The sequence below is a fragment of the Delphinus delphis genome, chromosome 10 (genome assembly GCF_949987515.2).
Source record: "Delphinus delphis chromosome 10, mDelDel1.2, whole genome shotgun sequence".
NCBI lineage: Eukaryota > Metazoa > Chordata > Mammalia > Artiodactyla > Delphinidae > Delphinus > Delphinus delphis.
In genome coordinates, this window is record NC_082692.2 from 102,643,770 (window position 1) to 102,662,682 (window position 18,913).

Here is an 18,913-nt window from a genome sequence, read left to right on the forward strand (position 1 = left end):
TCTCAGCACGGACCTCTCATTATTATCCTATGCCTTGCTCAGGCCTGATGGTGTCAGAAGGGGTGTGGTGAGTTACTCCACTGGTTTTAAAAATTTCCTTCAAGAGTCAAAAGTGCAGGAAACAAAGGCCCATGTAGTTGCTGCTCCAGCGGAGTAGGATGGTTTGGGTTCAGAGACAGGATTAGAGGCTTAAGCGAAATTTCACCCCCTTGGAGGAGTAGCAGTTGTCTGAAACAATTTTGAGGACCGATGGCCTGTGTGTCTAGTTCTAGATCTGAACCTAGAAGGTCCCTTTGAGAAGGTGAAATAGAACAGTTCTCTGCGTTCCGAGCAGCTCCTCCACTACGTGTGTGTGGGCAGTGCTTCCCCACCCAGGGTTAAGTACGGGTGAGGCTGACTTGTTGGTTCTTATGACGTGAAGGCTTTATGGCTAAAATGGCTGTTAAAAGAATGAGAGGGAGTCGTGCTTCTCACCAGGGCTCGTTCATCTGCCGTGTTTCTCTTCCAGGGCTGCGGATAAAGGAGACCAAGGAGGTATACGAAGGCGAGGTCACGGAGCTCACCCCATGTGAGACGGAGAACCCCATGGGGGGCTACGGCAAGACCATCAGCCACGTGATCATAGGGCTCAAGACAGCCAAGGGGACCAAGCAGCTGAAAGTGAGTGCCTGCTCGTGGGCCGTCGCTCTGCCCCAGGGTCGCCCCATGCGGCGTGACCTGTCTGTGCACAGGGCCGACAGAGTCACGTGTCGGGCAGGGCGGGCACACGGAGGACTCAGTAAAGACGTGGCTCTTCTTCTCTTCTTTTTATTTATTTATTCATTTATTTATTTTTGATTCCGTTGGGTCTTTGTTGCTGCACGCGGGCTTTCTGTAGTTGCGCAGAGCAGGGACTACTCTTTGTTGAGGTGCACGGGCTTCTCACGGCGGTGGCTTCTCTTGCTGCGGAGCACGGGCTCTAGGCGTGTGGGCTTCAGTAGTTGCGGCTCGCGGGCTCAGTAGTTGTGGCTCGCGGGCTCAGTAGTTGTGGCTTGCGGGCTCTAGAGCACAGGCACAGGCTCAATAGTTGTGGCGCACGGGCGTAGCTGTTCCATGGCATGTGGGATCCTCCCGGACCGGGGCTCGAACCCATGTCCCCTGCATCGGCAGGCGGACTCTCAACCACCGCGCCACCAGGGAAGCCCCCTTCTTTTCTTGTTGACGAGGGAGCTGTGTATGTTAGGCCTGGGCTGTGTGGTGCCATCCTGCGTCCCACACAGTGACCGTGTGTCACAGGCCTGGGCATTGGCTGTTCGGTTCCAGTGCTCGTGCTCACAGGAAAAGCAGCACTGAGGGATCTGGTAAGAGTTGAAGAGTGATGACAGCGGACTCCCTAGTGGCCCAACACAGAGTCCCGGCTGCAGTCCCTTTTGTGTGTCGGGCCCTATTAACCCGAGGTGGCTTCAGTGGTCGGTTGTGCTCAGGCCAGGGTCCCGGAGACAGTGTGGCGGTGGCAGTCGGGGAGGCCCTGGGTGAGCCTCCCACTCCTGTCCTGTAAGCCTGGAGGAGGCGGGCAGCAGGGACACCTGGCGGGGAGCGTGGGTTTGGAGTCTGCCGCTCACTGCAGTGTGGCCTTCTGCAGTGACTTCATCTCTGAGCGATGGTTTCTTTATCTGTTACATGGGAATAATAATTGCCTACCTCACAGAGTTATTGGGAGGATAAAAGTTGTAGCTTTGGGGGTGGTACCCAGTTACCTAAGAAGTGGTAGCTGTTGATGTTGTTGTGAGATGGGGCAGCCTTATTGTGGCTTTGCCTTATTGATAACAATGAATAACCTTTTCTTCACAGCTCTCACTTATTGTATGTGCCAGGCCCTGGGCCAAGTGCATCAACAAATCTCTGTGTGTGTGTGTGTGTGTGTGTGTGTGTGTGTGTGTGTGTGTGTAATTTCCCTCATTTTACAGATAAAAAAACTGAGGCTCATGAGGAGGTTAAGCAGTCATCCTCGGATCACACAGCTAGTTAGTGGCAGGGCGGACTCTCTGAGTCCTAACCACTATGCTGCCTGCCCTCCAACTTGCTGTGTGACCTTTAGACGTCAGTTGAGCTCTCTGGGCCTCCCTATCTAAACCGTGGTAGATTGACCATATAATTTCCCCATCTTTGCTCTCCTCTGCGATTTTATTGTTCTTTGATTCTGTAAGGTGGTCTCTTGGTCACTGCTTTATGGAGATCATAAAAATGTCACTTCTTCAAAGGACCATTTTTCTTTATCCTAACAGCGTTTCCCATCTCAGGAGCTTGCCTCTGCAAATACCTCTCTTAAAACCCTCCCCCTTCATCTCTCCCATTCTGTAGTAATTAGATTTCTTAGTAGTGTCTACCACCTTTCAGTAATTACATTTTCAGTCACTTCATTTGGGAAATTAACTGATACAAAAATGTTGGAGGCAAAAAAAAGAAGTGTACTCTCCAATATAGGATATACAAAGTAAGATATGCAGTTTAAATTTTAGCTACCCACAAAGCTGTTTTGCACAGTTTCTTTAAGAAAATAACAAAAGGGTGAATGTTTTGCTTCCAAAATGAGTACTTCCAGGCACTTTGAGCATATGTACAAGCTGTTTGGATAGATGGAGTTCAAATACTCGGTGAATATTTACGTGTGACGGAGGAAGTACCGCCATTTATGGAGAGCCTCCCTCATCCCAGCCCTGCGGTAGGGGCCTGCCACCCCCGTCTTCATGCTCATGGCAGTGGTCCAGGAGCCGTCGGGCCCATCCCACCAGGGAGATAGAGCCCTGGGTTCCCTCTGGTTACTCTTTGTAACAACTTCATTGAGGTCTCATTTTTAGTAAAATTCACCCATTTTAAGTGTACAGCTCAAGGAATTTTAATCGGTTTACAGAGTTGTACAGCTATCATCACAATCCAATTTTAGAACATTTTCATTACTGCAAAAAGAAACCTCATGCCTAATCTACTTTCTGTCTATATATTTGCCTTTTCTGAACATTTCATATAAATAGAATCATACAGTATGTGTTCTTTTATGTCTTGCTTTTTCTACTGAGTCCTGGGAAGGTTTTACTCTTTAATTTTGTTTGAGAGTTGAGAGTAATAGCTCCCCTTGAAATCTAACTGAGAGAACCATTTCTAAATACTGACTCTGTACAAAAGATGCTGTCCCACAACATTGATCACCTGTGGGGGCCTGAGTCTGGATGATCTGGAGAAGGCAACGGTTCCCAGAATGTGCTACTTGCCTTTTCTGGAGATGTAAACAGGTGGGCCCAAGGGAGCAAACACTGGAATTTGAATCGACTGGCTTGGGAAAGATCCTGCTTTTATGTTTTCTTTGAATTTTACACATCTATGATGTGATCACAGCTGGCTGCTGTTATATAGATGAGGAAACTGAAGCTCAGAGAGCCTTGTCTAAAACCATGGGCCCACAGAAGGGCAGCCATGGAGAGTAAGCAGGTTCTGTCCGTGCTTCCGGTGCAGAAACTGCCACCCCGGCTGGTGTGGGGAGGGCAAAGGATGGAAGCAGGGAAAGCAATCTCAGAAGGGGCGCCAGGGCCTCTGGTCCCATGGACAGTATGGGCCCCACCTGCAAGTGGTCAGAGCCATAGTTGCCAGTTTGCGGCCTCTGGAGTAAAAGGAAGGAGGAGCTTAGGTCTCCCTTTGTGCCCCTCTCCTGCCTTCTCTTTGGGACACTCAAACCCCAAAGCCTGTCTCCCCCATACACACACACACACACACACACACACACACACACACACACACCACACTCCCTCCCTCCCTCCCTCCCTCTCTCTCTCTCTGTCTCTCTCTCTCCCCCTCCCCCTCTCTCCCCCTCCCCCTCTCTCCCTCCCCCCCTCTCTCCCTCTCTCCCTCCATACGGTCATTAGCTACCTCAGCTCTCATAGAGGAAACTACCTTACAGTATATCAGAAATAAATACAACGTGGATTATAGTTCTCTGGTTCACTGTTTGTTTGTTTTTTTAAGCTGGACCCCAGCATTTTTGAAAGTTTGCAGAAAGAGCGAGTAGAAGCTGGAGATGTGATTTACATTGAAGCCAACAGTGGGGCCGTGAAGGTAATGCCACGAGGAGACCCGGGTGGCCGGGAGGCGGCTTGCTCTCTTCAGGGGGTCCGGGGTGCGTGGGAAGGGGCACCGTGTCTGCTGCGATGCTGCTGGAAGGGCAGCAGTTGCCCCTTTATGTTTAGTCGAGTTTGCTTTCCCTTTATCTGCATTCCTTAACCTTCTCATGATTAAAACAGACAGTCTGTTAGAGAAATACCAAAACCTGTTTAGAGGGGGAGAGTGGCGAGGACGCGAAACAACTGTAGTCATTTTCAAATTGAAATGTGCAGGGTATTTAATCTTCCTTTTATCTCTTTGGTATTTTCTTCCCAAGATCTATGCATGTGGAAAGGAATGCTGCATCAGCTGGCATTCTTTTTATATCTGACTTCCAGTGTCCTGTACAGAGTTCCTCACTGTTTAATGGATGAGCATGATACCTCATATCATACAATAAATCACCCACCTACAAAAGAGTCTGAACAGCCCCTCCGTCTCCAGTTAATCTACTGGATTTGCCTTTTATCGGGAATTGCATACAGTTAAGAGAGAGGGGGAAGATTCTGGGAGAGAGTATCGGGTGTTTTCAGCCGGGTTTTGGAACCCAGCGATGGGCAGATAGCTCCTTCTCTTGGCAGCAGGGAAGCAGAGGCCATGTTTGCAGTTTGTCAAGGCGGCTGTCAGGCCGCAGTGGGACCTGAGACTTTTATCTCACCCTGTGCCGCTTGGGGACTTGGCAGTGGAGCTCGCCAGGCACTCAGGTTTCGCTCTCTCTGCAGAGGCAGGGCAGGTGTGACACCTACGCCACCGAGTTCGACCTTGAAGCTGAAGAGTACGTCCCCTTGCCCAAGGGGGACGTGCACAAGAAGAAGGAAATCATCCAGGACGTGACCCTGCATGACTTGGACGTGGCCAACGCACGGCCCCAGGTACTGCCCCCAGCTACCGCCGGGAAGCTGGCCCTGCTGGCGGCCCTGCTGGCGCGGGAGCCTTTTGTGTGCTGGAGGCTCCGGGATGAACTGTCAGTCTTGCTGCTGCTTCTTAGGGCAGGCAGTCCTTTTCTGTCTGTAATGTTCAGCAATTAACATGGACAAGAGCTACGAGGGGCTCCTTTGTTGCATTTCAAACGCTCTAGTCACAGATGGTTTCCTGCGTATTGTTCCTTCTCCCAGCCCAGCCTCTGGCCCCCGAGCTGGCCAGCTTCTCCCTGGCTCCTCTCCAGCACGCGGCTCGGGCCTGGGCTGCTCTGGGTGTGAATGGCAGAGGGCAGGAGTGTTCTTTGAGCCCTTTGCAGGATTTCAGGGAGCCTGAGAAAGCTGTGTCTTCCCCCTGCTTAGCAGAATCCCCAGTTTTATAGCTTTGAGCTGGAACTGTCCCTGCTCCTTATGCGAGCAGAAGATGGATGCTTGTGTCCCGACTAATAAAATGTGGGGAAAGTACAGGATGATTTTATGCCATCTCTGGGAAATGTGCAATTCAGAGAAGCCGACTCTTCCCTGCTGGTGGTCTTTGGGTTTGGTTTCCTCTTCGTCCTAAAAGAGGCCACCTCTTCACTAACAAGGGAATAGGCTTTCTAACCTGAAATTTGATCCATGGGTGTTGTCCCTTGGAGCCTTGGCAGAGAGCTTGCTGAAGAATCTCCCCCCAGTTTGTGAAACCAGCCTGCTGGGAGCCACTCGCCTGACGAGTCTCACCGAAGTGGAGTCCGGGATTGTGGCTCCAACACTGTGGGCTCAGCCGACAGTCACTTCGGGTCTTCAGGTTTTTGTGATTTTGAGTTTACTCCTCTGGGGAAAGGGCATGATACTTCCTACCTGGCCCGGCAAGTATTTGGGAAGCATTAGCTCCCTTTCACTGTTGAACATTCAGGGAGCACCTGTGTCCCAGGGCCTGGAAACAGCAGGTGATCACGAAATGTTGACTGCTTGCTACCTGCACTGAGGGGCTGGCAGGTGGGTGCAGCAGCTGGTGAGCCTGCGCGGGGTCAGCCAGCTGCAGGGACAGGCCCTGGGCTCCGAGCAAGTCTGGTAGCCGGGCCTAGTGAGAGGAGGGGGGGGACATGAGTCCATGCGTCTGTCCCCAGGGGGCTGGAGCAGCAGGACAGTGTTGGGGTCAGACGCCCCACGGAGGGGCTTCCCAGGAAACAGACTGTGGTTCCTGACAGGTGGGCTCGAATTGAGTCCAGAAGAGCTGAATGCCCAGGGAAGAGTTGGCAGACCTGTGGGGTGAAGCCGTCCGGGACTGGGAAGAGACACGGCCGGGGTGGGGGGGGCGGCCCCACGGAGCTTGTTCTTCCCACAAAGGCATTTTGTTTAATTCTGGCCGCTCGGGGGAGCCTCTTAAAAACTCCTCTGTGTTGAGAAGCTCCTCAAGCTTCCAGTGCAGGTGCCCAGGGTCTCCACATCTCAGGACCCCTGTCGAGTTGACGAGCTGACGTGGGGCAATTGACGAGGGGCACGGGGGTTGGGGGGTGCCGATGAGGCATTTGCAGCTGCCTTAGGAAGCAGAACTGATTCCTGAGTCTTCTCCTCTGCAGGGGGGACAAGACATCCTGTCCATGATGGGCCAGCTCATGAAGCCAAAGAAGACGGAGATCACAGGTGAGAGAAGAAGCAGAGCTTGGGGGCCTGGGGTCTGACGGACCCGGTCCCCAGCCTGGCGAGTGCGTCGGGAGGCGCACTTCTCCCCCCTGACAGTGTGTGGCTGTCCTCGGTGTCCTCGCACTCATCCCACCGATGGAGGCTGTCACGGGTCACGTTGCTTCTGCAGCACATGGAGTCCCCAGGCGAGGCGGGAGTGTGGCTGCCCCTCGTGGGCCTGTAGTTTACCTGCTCCCCTTGCTAACTGGTACGCCCCTCTTTTTTCTAATTACCACCTATAGCTTTGTCACCTGAAAATGTTAAACATTAAAGCTCTGTTTTCTTTAAAGTTTCAGCCAGTGGCATGATCTGAGCCCTTTCTATTAGAGTTGCCTAGAGCAGCGTCCTTATCTTAACACAGCTTTGACCATCCCGCTTCATGGCTGTGGTAGAAGGTGCTGGTTTGTGGGCTGCTCCCTCCTGCTGTTAGTACAGGCGCTGGTTTGGACAACGAGAACTGTGACCTTGGACGGTTATTCAGCTTTTGAGAGGCTCTGTCCCTCTTAGAGCTCTGAGATGGTGCCTTTCCTCAGAACCTGTCATTCCTCACAGGTTTCCCTCCGGAGAGGATTCTGCACGCACCCTATTCCTTCCTCCAAGTACTTGATTGAAAGTTAATTAACGAAGCTTTGTCACACAGGGCCAAGAGAAAGGGTCATTCACTGAGTGCAGCACAGGGAAATTTGCATCTGAAAGCTCCCTTCTTCCTGGGTTGGGGGTGTGAGATAATAAGGCCTGGTGGGGAGTGTGACAGACATGCAGAATGTGGTAAAAGCCATTTACAAACTTAACAAAACACAACTCAGGGGAGGCAGCCAATTTTGTGACTTTTAGGTAAAGTTAACCCTATTTTCAGATGAAACTGACGCCTGGGGTGGGGCTATAGCCTGCTTGTGGGGTCACAGAGCTAGCAGTCAAACCCGGCCCTGAACTTAGGCTTGGATTGAGTTCGGGTGGAAGAGAAGAGAAAGGCGACAGCCTCCGCACCTGGCATTGACCCTGCTTGTCCATCCTTGCCGACTCCTAGATAAACTCCGAGGGGAGATTAACAAGGTGGTGAACAAGTACATCGACCAGGGCGTGGCAGAGCTGGTCCCGGGGGTGCTGTTCGTTGATGAGGTCCACATGCTGGACATCGAGTGCTTCACCTACCTGCACCGGGCGCTGGAGTCTTCCATTGCCCCCATCGTCATCTTTGCGTCCAACCGAGGCAACTGTGTCATCAGGTACCATGAGGCTTTTCCACCTTCTGCCCGGGCTCATGTGTTCCTCCAGGATCACCTTCATCCCGTAGTGTCGTGAGTCAGGATGAGGGTGAGGGGTGGTCGTGTTCATTTCGAGGGAAGCAGAGTGGCTTGACTTCACTCTGTCACGGTCACCAGCGCAGCAGCCATCCTGTTTCTGCATATGAGGGCCTCGTCGTGGTGACTGGGGTTCCACTGGGGTGTGTCTTGGTCATCCGGTTGGAGTGGGCAAAGGTAAGGTCAGATGGGCCAGCCCTTGGCGACATGGCCTGTGTTAACTTCCGACCTCCTCCAAGCTCCAGGAGGTGTGTGTCTTGCCTTCACTTTTCAGAGAGGAAACAGAATGACAACGTGGTGTGCCCCTGGTCATAAAGCTAGGATGAGAACCCAGGCCTCTGACAGTGAAACCAGTCGTTTCTTTCTGGCCCAGACATTCTTGGAGCCACACTGGCACCTCCCCCCACCCAACCCCCTTAGGTCCACCTTCAAGAAGGGATCCCAGAGGACTCGCCCTCTTTTCAGCTCTCGAGCCTAAGCACCAGTGTGCCCAGTAGTTGGCTCACTGGTTTTCTGCACTCCCTTGAGTGTTGGGGCCTGGTCTCAGCAGTGCTAGGGCATGAGGGGGTGGTACAGAGCCCTCTTTAAGCCTGCAGCACAGTAGTGAGGGCAGCAGAGCCCCGGAGGCCACATGCTTCTGGTGGCAGGGGGGTGCAGGAATCTGGAAAGAGACCCCAAGGCCCTCGAGGGTCTCGGCACGGAGCTGGAGCCAAAGCTAGTGGGGAGCCTGGACTGCTGGTTCACCCAGACCTGCCTTGGAGGAGCTGTGTCTCTGCTGAGCTTATACAGAAGCCGTGCTGCTGACTGTGGGGCAGGCCCCCTGCTCAGGTGATCACTCTCGCTCAGAAAGAGGATTTGTGTGCACGATGCAAGTGCCTGTGGCGGCAGCATCTTGCATCCCCTCTTTGAATCCCTGTGACGATGTCTTGACAAGACCACCGCCTGTCATCATCACAGGTGTCTTCTGCAATCTTAAAGGGCCGGCAGCTTGTACCAGGTTCAGCCAGCGGGAGCCTGGCTACCTGGGCAGCATCTGGAAACTGGACACGTGGCCTGGTGAGCCTGGTGTCCCTGCCGCACAGGCCCTGTCAGCTTCCTGGGCTTTGCTTTGGTCAGGCCTGCCTGGCTTCAGTCTGACAGCTGGCGGAAGGGCTCAGCCTGGGCGGATGGCGCCCCCTACCGAGGGAGCTCTGCTGATAGACGCCCCTCCCTCTCAGGCCCCGCAGAGCCAGGCAGCTTAGGGCAGGACCAAGATATCTTAGGATCGGAGTCCTTCTCTTAGTCTCATCCCATCTAGGGAAAAAAAAAGTGCATAGAAAGGTGGCTCTGATCTCAGCTTGCCCAGTGGGGCCTGGGAAACTTGACCCCATCCCCGTCCAGAGGGATGTGAGTTCCAGAAACTATTTTTCACTAATATGTTGTCTGAAAGGAACTGTGTACCTAAGGTTCATAGCTTGGACAAATTTCCAGTCTTTGGTCTTTAATTCCTGAAAAATGCTTAGCAGTCTTTAAGCAGAGTTTTTTTATTTAAATTTTTACTTTTATGGACTCAAAACTATAAGAAAAAATTTTAACATTTTCTTATAAATTCTGTTCTTTTGTGTTTTTTCCTCTAATCTCTTCTTCTTTAGACTTTTTATTATGTCTGAATTGAAGTTAATTTATCGTGAGTGTTAGAGAGTTGAGGGTATTTTAAGACGGCAAGTGGAGGTCTTTTAAACATTTCCCAAGAGAATTCCTAAATAGGACCTAAAACAAGGAGAGACACACGGCTTAAATAGAAGTAAATAACTAAAAATTAAATGTAGTTTTTCAAGGTTATTTTGTTTAATAGGAAGATTACAGATATACCAAATATACTAAAATTTGAATCATGATAGAATTTCATCTCTAATAATTCTTTTTTTTTTTTTGCGGTACGCGGGCCTCTCACTGTTGTGGCCTCTCCCGTTGCGGAGCACAGGCTCCGGACGCACAGGCTCAGCGGCCATGGCTCACGGGCCCAGCCGCTCCGCGGCATGTGGGATCCACCCGGAATGGGGCACGAACCCGTGTCCCCTGCATCGGCAGGCGGAGTCTCAACCACTGCACCACCAGGGAAGCCCCCATCTTAATAATTCTTCGTTATTAGTTTTAGAAATATTTGTTGATGGAAAAGATTTGTTTTCTCTAATGGTATCTTAATATTTTATATTTGCTACTGTTTTCCTTTTTGTTTGGAAAGGTCTTACTTATTTTTAAATATTAGATTTAACAATTATTGATGAAGCATTTTATTCTTTTTTTGAATTTTTTCATTGTGGTAAAATGTATATAACATAGAGTTTGCCATTTTAATTATTTATTTATTTTTTTTCATTTTAATTATTTTTATGTGTATGGTTCAGTGACACTAATTACCTTCACAATGTTGTACAGCCATCACCACCATCCATCTCCAGAACTTCTCCTTCACCTCAAACAGAAACTCTGTCCCCATTAACCAGTGAGTTCCATATCCCTTCCCCCAGCCCCTGGTAATCTCAGATGTACTCTGCTTCTGTGAATTTGCCTTTTCTGCGTATTTCCTATGGGTGGAATCATACAGTATTTGCCCCTCTGTGACTGACTTCTTTCACTTAGCGTAACATTTTCAAGGTTCATCCTGTTGTAGCATGTGTCAGGACATTTTATTCTTGCAGCAATAAATATACACTTACAGTTCAACTGACCGGATAGAGTTTCAACAGATAGATTTTCTTTTACTGAAGTTATATTTCTAGAATGTTTACTTATTTTTGAAACTTACTGAAGGTTAGCTGCAAATGACCTGCCCTCGTTCTCTGACCGTAGACTGCAGGCTGGTCTCGCTGGGGAGGCCAGCCTCGGTGCTGATGGGCTCCTGAAGGCGGAGGCAGGCCCGGCTCAGCTCACTGAGCTTGTAGGCCCGCGTGCCGCCAGGCTGGCCCAGCCCTCATCGCATCAGGAGCTGCCGCCCTGCGGCCCGGTGGGTTGGCGGGGTTCTTCTCCCGGGCCGCTCTCCTCTGGTCTGGCTAAGGATTCGAGAGAACGACAGGCAAAGGACGTGACGGGACAGTTCCCAGAACAAAATGAAGTAACAGGGAAAGCATTCAAATGATTCATTAGTAATCAAGGAAATGCAAATCAGACGATGTGTTATACTCTTCGTTCTTCTACACCTTTAAGCAGCAAACTTTTTTTTTTTAATAATTTTTTTTATTTATTTGTTTTTATTTTGGCTGCGTTGGGTGTTCGTTGCTGCGTGCGGGCTTTTCTCTTTTTGTGGACAGCGGGGTTTACTCTTCATTGCAGTGCGTGGGCTTCTCATTGCAGTGGCTTCTCTTATTGCGGAGCATGGGCTCTAGGCACGTGGGCTTCAGTAGTTGTGGCACGCAGGCTCGGTAATTGTGTCTCTCAGGCTCTAGAGTGCAAGCTCAGTAGTTGTGGCGCACGGGCTTAGTTGCTGTATGGCATGTGGGATCTTCCCTGAGCCTGTGTCCCCTGCATTGTCAGGCAGATTCTTAACCACTGTGCCACCAGGGAAGCCCACAAACTTTTTTTTTTTTTTTTTTTTTTGCTGCGTTAGGTCTTTGTTGCTGCGCGCAGGCTTTCTCTAGTTGCGGTGAGCGGGGGCTACTCTTCCTTGCGGTGCTTAGGCTTCTCATTGCAGTGGCTTCTCGTTGCAGAGCATGGGCTCAAGGTGCGCGGCTTCAGTAGTTGCAGCATGCGGGCTCGGTAGTTGTGGCTTGAGGGCTCTAGAGCGCAGGCTCAGTAGTTGTGGTGCACAGGCCCAGTTGCTCCACGGCATGTGGGATCTTCCCAGACCAGGGATTGAACCTGTGTCCCCTGCATTGGCAGGCGGATTCTTAACCACTGCACCACCAGGAAGTCACAGCAAACTATTTAAGAATTAGAATACTCAGTATTGGCTACAGTGCAATGGGATCAGATCTCTCATGTAGCTGCGTAAATTAGGATATCCGTTCGTTCATTCACTCGTTTGATTAAGGAGATACTCACAGTAGTGTCATGCTCTGTGAGAGCTGCTGAGGAAACGTTCATGGCTGCATGCATACAATTATTTATCAAAACACCGTGAATAATAATAGCAACAACTGGAAACTACCTAAATGCCCAACGGTTTGAATTAAGTAAAACACTTGATGGTCTGTTAAGACTGAAGCAACATGGACAAAAGCAAAAAAGAAAAAATATACATACATAGTGTAACTTACGAAAATTTGGCAAATACCTATATGAATATTTTTAATGTGATTTTAGGTGGCTTTTTTCCTCCTCCCCAAATTTCCTGTGGTGTTGATACTTGCTAAAATAATGACGTTGTTTCTGACACCACCTGAGTTAGTAGTCTGTGTCCTCTGCGGTCCTGCCTCTGACTCTCAGGGCGAGAACTAGCTGCTTTGTCATCGTGAGGGCCTCAGCCTTGTTTCCAGTGTCCAGTTTCTGGTCTCAGAGGGGCCTGAGCGATGTGGCACTTCTGGCCTTTCAGGGGCACGGAGGACATCGCCTCTCCCCACGGCATCCCTCTTGACCTTCTGGACCGAGTGATGATCATCCGGGCCACGCTGTACACCCCGCAGGAGATGAAGCAGGTGAGCGCCGCCCCCTTCTTCCCTCGTTCGCTCCCCGTGTCCCCGATGCCCAGCGGGAAGGCCCCCCATCTGAACGGCGTGTGAGCCAACTGCACGTGGCCTGAAGTGGCACAAAACCTCAGCTGCCTGTGGCCTTGGCTGTTCTCTCTTCTACTCCATCCCTTCCTGTAAACTTAGGAAAGGGACAGTGAGAAAATCGCCTTGGTGACAGCCATTAGGGAGGCCACCAGCTCTAGGAAAGAGGCTGCAGAACATCATGTAGTGAGAGGCTCTAGCCTGGGCGCTGGCCCGCCAGGACCCACACAGCCACCTCTGGCAGGCGCAGAACCCAAGTCCTAGCGGAGGCTCTGCCCGGGCTGCTGCCGAGGCTGTGGAGATGGTAGTGAAACAGCAGCACAAGTGTAGAGGGCGTGTGGAATGGAGAACACCAACCTAAGCTCACAGGAAGAGGCATGACGGTGCACAGGGGAGCATTTAGCTCAGCGCCCCACGTAGCGTGTGCTCAGCCCTGCATGAACTGAGTCTGGCTGAGGCTTGGGAGCGGGGGCTGGCGGGATGCATGGGATTGGCCTCGTCGACCCCATGTGTGTCCCACAGTGCCTCGGCACCCTTGGAAGCCCCAGTCCCCTTTCTGATGCTTCCAGGCAGTCGTTTCCCCCCTTTGACGGCTGAGTCACTGAGTGGAGAGTCCAGGACGCAAAGCCAGGCTGTGCCCTGCAGAGCCCAGCCATCTACTCTGCCCACCCTTGCCCCAGATGGTTTTGCTGAGGCACAGGTGTCTCACTGTGGGGGTCAGCATGTGGCCACAGCTGGGGCCGTGGAGTGGCCCAGGGCTGCACTGACATCTCGGTGAGCTCTGCCGGACCCTCTCCTCGCCAGAGCACAGGCAGTCTTCGTTAGACATTGTGCTGGGCCATTTGATCCCCCGTCACCTCGAGGTAGGGAGAACTGTTTTCACTGGCATTCTTAAAGAGGAGGACACTGAGACTTAGCCTGGTTAACCTGCCCAAGCTCATACAGCTCGTCAGTGGCTAGGCGGTGGCAGGACGTATAACTGGAATCCAGGCTGTCTGATCCTGAAGCCTGTGTTTTTGATCGCTTTGCCGCCAGCCTCCTCCCCGCTAGAGGTGTCTCATCTGGGAGTGGAGCCCCTGTGGTAGCTGGTCAGCTAGCCTCTCCTTTTGGAGCTCAGAGGGCCGCTCCTGGACACGCGCCAGCAGCTCCCCTGGCTGCCTGCGGCCCGTCTGGCCTGGCCCCTGCTGGCATGTCTTGTTGACCAGCACGAGGAGCGCTGGTGGTGTGTGGAGCCAGAGATCTCCCTGCATAAGCAGCACAGACAGGACACCCATGCGGTTCTAGTTCACGGAAGCAGCTGGGTGTGTCAGTTAGGAGATGGCGTTCGTGGCTGGGGCCTTGTCACCAGGTGATGGTCTCTTGCTCTTGGATGAACGCTAGGTTGAAGCCAGGGCTTTCACTGCTGAGGAGCAGAAGCCAAAGCAGGGGAGAAACTGCCCCCTTCCCTACCCGGACTGTTGGACCGGAGCCCCAGCCTGTACCCCGCGGTGCTTCGCGGCCTCTGTTCACCAGGAGATGAGCTCCCTCGGCTCAAGGCTGTCGTGCGGACCGAGGGAGACAGTGACGGCCACTTGGGGGGGTGCGGCTGTCACGGCTGCTGTTCACAAACCCAGAGCACGCGGTCCTAGGTCCCTGGCACGTGCGCTGTGCCCCAGAGTCTGGAGGCTCGGCCAGGGGGTCTCTTCTCGGGCTTTCTCTGGGGTTAGCAGAGGATAGACCAGCTGCCAGACGAGCACCGCTTTGTTCGTGCTGTTCAGGGGACAACATCAGCATTTTTACTGGAGCCCGGGGTGAGTTTTTTAAAAAGCAAAGTAAATGTAACTTGTGTACTCTGCCGTCAGCGCCGACACCCTCATAAACTATCCCTGCAGGTTGTTAAATGATTAAAGATCTAATTTATGAACTGTCCGTTTCCAAGCGGTCTGAGACAGGAGCTCCTGGGATTGCTCTGACCTGCTCTAGAGAGAATGAGAGCAGAGCATCCCTGACAGCCCTCCAGTGTCACCGTGGCTCGCCGAAGGCCAGATGCTCCGGGCTGGTGCTCTTCCCCAGACCAGGTTCCAGAACCCAATGTTTGCATCTCCTAGAGTTTCCAAAGGCCCCCAGGGAACTCCTTGGTCATCCCAGCTGTGGGTGAGAAGCTCTTTCTATTTGGGAGCACAGAGCTGCCCCGCTGTGACGGTCATGGCCGGAGGGGAGTCCTGTGGCTGGAGCCTTCTGCTCTCTCCTTTCCCTGCCGTCCTTGTGCCCGTCCAGTAACGTCTCTGCTCAGCTGCATTTCACTTTGGACCCCAGACAGTGGACGCCTCACGCACGTACTAAGATTCTTTTGACAGAGGTCACACCTGGCAGCCCCCTGGCTGAACAGATGTGGCCAGTGCAGTGTTTGTGAAATGTTTAAATAAGTTGACAACATTCAGCAGTCAGGACGTTTCATACAAAAATCTGAGTTCTGAGTCTCTCTTGACGAAATGAGAGCCTTTCCTGCCAGCACCCGGGCCTCAGCCCTGGCGGCGCTGGTTGCAGCAGCGGGGCTACCTTGCCTGGTACGTGCCGGCCCGTCCACCTCGGCCCCCCGTCCGCTCACTGCTGACATCTGCGGGACCTGGTTCCTACCGAGCCGGGCCTTTCTCATTGACAGCGGCTGCCACGCGGGGTCCCCTTAACCAGGGTCACCAGACGCTAACCTCCGTACCCCTGCAGCTCCTGCCCTCGGGGTCTCTGCCTGAGAGCCGAACGCCCATTTGAAGTGTCCACCTCCTAACCCTCTGGTCCCTCTCCCCTTGTGAGGCTTGGCTGGGGGCCCAGTCTTTCCCACTTCCACGCCTGTATCCCGGGTGTGTTTATGGCTTTAATTTAAACAGGGGCTTCTTGATAACTTGTTTACGAAGCTGCCAAAGTGAAAAATTCCTGTATTATATGAGGCTCGAAGCCCTCGAGTTATCTCAGCTCCACAACACACAGCATCATTATCCCGCTGCCCCTTATCACTCAGTGCTGTGCGCCTGCAGGATCCTGGTGCCACTTGTGTTACCGTGTCCCCACGCCAGCCTGCTTCCCCTCCAACTTCACCAGGATCTCAAACTGCACAAGCGTCAGCCTCTTCTTTCTTGACAGATGAGATATCTCCCAGTGATGTTATGAGAGCTGGTAAATGCTTAAAAGTAACTTTTAAATTTTATTTAAGCATCGCATTTGTCAAGCAAATAAGAAGTGTCTCTTCTTGCCTGAGTGCTTAGAGGTGGCGGTGCCCCTGCTGGGGAGGTTAGCTGCCGCTGAGGGAGCCGGGGCAGGCAGGGTGGGCGCAGGGGCAGCGCCGCCCTGGTGCACACCTCGGGGTACCAGCTGCCTTCCAGTCGGCGTGGGGCTGTGCCCCCGACTTGTGCGAGGACAGCAGCGCCCGCGGGGTCGGCTCTGCCCCACCGGCCCCGCTTGGGGCATCTGTGCTATTAGGAGGCGGGATGGGAACACTTGAGGTCTGTCACTGTTGATCACAGTGTTTCTCCTCCAAAAGATCATTAAAATCCGAGCCCAGACAGAGGGAATCAACATCAGTGAGGAGGCGCTGAACCACCTGGGGGAGATCGGTACCAAGACCACTCTGAGGTGAGCTGGCTGTGCCCGGACCCCACCAGCGCCTTCCCAGGGCGCGGGACCGTGCCTGCCCTTCCAGGATGGTGGGTCTCATCCTGCGGCAGGTGCAGCGCAGCTAGACAGTGGTGTTGAGAAAGCTGAGCGACAGGTTAAGTCCCCCCCGTCCTGTAGCAGACGGTCCTGCTGGTGGAGAGCGTGCTCTGCCTGGTGGCCCCCTGCGTGGAGGAGATGGACGGAACCGGAGACCGGGTGCAGGGCAGACAGCCCCTCTGCTCCGGCCCTGTGCTGCAGCGTCTGCTGGGCGGGGAGGAGCACAGGCAGAGGTGGCTCTCCTGACTGCCCACCAGCGGCCGGAAGCCAGTTGCTTGGAGGGTGACCCTTCTCAGTGTCCTGACTGCTTATGAGTCATGACTTCACAGTGTTCGGCCTGGCCGTTTCCCTTTGAGTCAGTTCCTCGCTCCTAAGGTTGAAGCAGAATGCAGGCTGTTTTGTTTGGGTGGAGTGGTGCTTTCAGAAACTCCTGGACTTTTTGCCTTTGGTTGGGGCCTTTGTTTCCATGGGGCTGCGTGTTCATTTCTCCGCCATGGTCCCTGTCCCGATCTGGACCCTGGCGTTGCCTGCTTGCCGCTGTAGACATCCAGGATTGTGGTCCCTTCCCAGCAGTGGTGGAGGGCTTCCTGCTGGAGGGGAGGACCTCTAGGCAGTGACAGGTTCCGGGAGCAGGGCTTATACGTCATGCCGGTGGCTTCTGGCCCCTCCCTGGTGAGGCTATGACTCCAGGTCTCTGAAAAGTGCAACTCTCCCCTTGTCTGCTGTGTCTGCAGCAGCTGGCACAAGCTTCTGCAGCTCCCTCAGTGCACCTGCTGACTTGGGGAGGGGGCTCCCATCCGTGGCCCTGCTTCACACCTGCCTTGGCCCCGGCCGCTCTAGGTACGCGGTGCAGCTGCTGACCCCGGCCAACCTGCTGGCCAAGATCAACGGGAAGGACGGCATTGAGAAGGAGCACGTCGAGGAGATCAGTGAGCTCTTCTACGACGCCAAGTCCTCAGCCAAAATCCTGGCTGACCAGCAGGACAAGTACATGAAGTGAGACGGCCGGGGTCTTCTGCGCGGAGACTCCGGGTAGGCCTGCTCCCGCTCTGGCCTGTGGGTAGGCGGCTTGCCCCCGGGCTGGGCTTTCCCCACTCGGGCGGGTGGCAGCGCTGTCAGTTAGTGTGGAAGAGTTTCTTTTTAAGTTATTGTGACTCATCCCGTGGTTGCTTTGAAGAAACCCTGCCTTATCTGGTGTGTTTTCTAATAAACCCTGATAGGTTATTTTGATGATACCTGTCTGACTTTTCTTTTAATTTTTTAAGGAGTAAACTTTGTGTTTTAGAGCAGCTGGAGATGTACAGAATTGCTGTGAAGATGGTGCAGGGGTCCCTTGCTGTCAACATCTTACAGCCACGTGGCATGTTTGTCGTGTGCGATGAGCCCGCAGCACGTGTCCTTGTGCTTTGTGCATGCTTTCTCAGTGATCCGCTGTCCTCTCTGTCCCAGGGTCCGTCCAGGGCCCGCGTCACATTCAGTCGTCATGTCTCTTGTGGTTTCCTGGCTGTGACAGTTGCTCAGACGTTCCTTGTCTTTGATGACCTTGACGGTTTTGAGGAGTGCTGGTCAGGTACTCTGTCCAATATCCCTCAGTGGGGCTTGTTTGATGTTTTTCTCATAATTAAACTGGGATTGAGGGTCACTGGGAGGAAGAGCACGGGGAAAGGGACATTTCCATCACGTCCTGTCAAAGGTGCGGCCGCCGGTAGGCTCACGGCTGTTGTGTTGACCTTGATCACCCGGCTGAGGATGTGCTGTTGGGTTTCTCCATCTCCCTTTCCTCACTGTCCTTCTGGGAAGGCGTCTCTAAGCACAGCCCTCACAGAGGGGAGGGGAGCTTGCTCCACCTCCGGGAGGGCTGAGGTCACCTGTTCTCCCCATTTGCTCATTTATTCAGTCATTTCTATCAGGATGGACTCACGGAAATTTATTATATATTTGGGTTATAACCCAATATGCCTTTATTTTGTTGCTCAAATTGTTCCAGCTTTGACCGTTGGGATCCCCGTCAGTTGGCTCCTGTGTCCCTCTGCTGGGCCCCCCTCACTGCGACTGGGAGGGAGGGGCAGTGGAGCTCCTGGCAGACTTCACAGTGTGCTGTGTGCCAGGCCCGGTCCTTGTCTCCAGCGCAGTGCTGCTCATTTGAGGCAGGGCTCAGCCCAGCAGCAGTGCCACACGGGCAGGGTCTTCCTGCTGTTACTGTGTGTGGGAGAGGGGACCAAACAAAGATGGTCATCTTGATCTAATCACCACCTTAATGCAAGCCGGCCAGCACCGCTGTTCCCCATGTAGTGACAATCACCTGAGCGTGTGCAGGAGGCCGGGCAGGAGGGCTGAGGCCTGGGGATCCATCCAGCCCTTGGAGGGCCGCCAGGCCCTGAGAAGGCCCCAAGCGAATTCGTGCTGCCAAAATGGATCTTCTGTGGCCCCGCCCCTGAGGGAGATCCCAGCGTGGGGGTCTTGGGGGTGTGTGTGAGGCACCCAGGCACAGGGAGGGGTGGTGGGACGCTTCCTGAGGCCAGGGCTG

General features: G+C 53.2%; 1 protein-coding gene across 1 annotated transcript in view; it reads left to right on the forward strand.

Annotated features, from left to right (window-relative positions):
* Positions 1–17,621, forward strand: part of RUVBL1 (RuvB like AAA ATPase 1) — a 35,018-nt gene extending 17,397 nt beyond the window's left edge. Inside the window, exons 4-11 of the mRNA XM_060023163.1 lie at positions 509–660; positions 3,997–4,086; positions 4,854–5,003; positions 6,611–6,674; positions 7,741–7,939; positions 12,525–12,627; positions 16,217–16,308; positions 17,227–17,621. Of these exons, the coding sequence (XP_059879146.1) occupies positions 509–660; positions 3,997–4,086; positions 4,854–5,003; positions 6,611–6,674; positions 7,741–7,939; positions 12,525–12,627; positions 16,217–16,308; positions 17,227–17,386 (1,010 nt within the window). The 3' untranslated portion in view covers positions 17,387–17,621. The remainder of the gene's footprint in view (positions 1–508; positions 661–3,996; positions 4,087–4,853; positions 5,004–6,610; positions 6,675–7,740; positions 7,940–12,524; positions 12,628–16,216; positions 16,309–17,226) is intronic.
* The last annotated feature ends 1,292 nt before the right edge of the window (positions 17,622–18,913 follow it).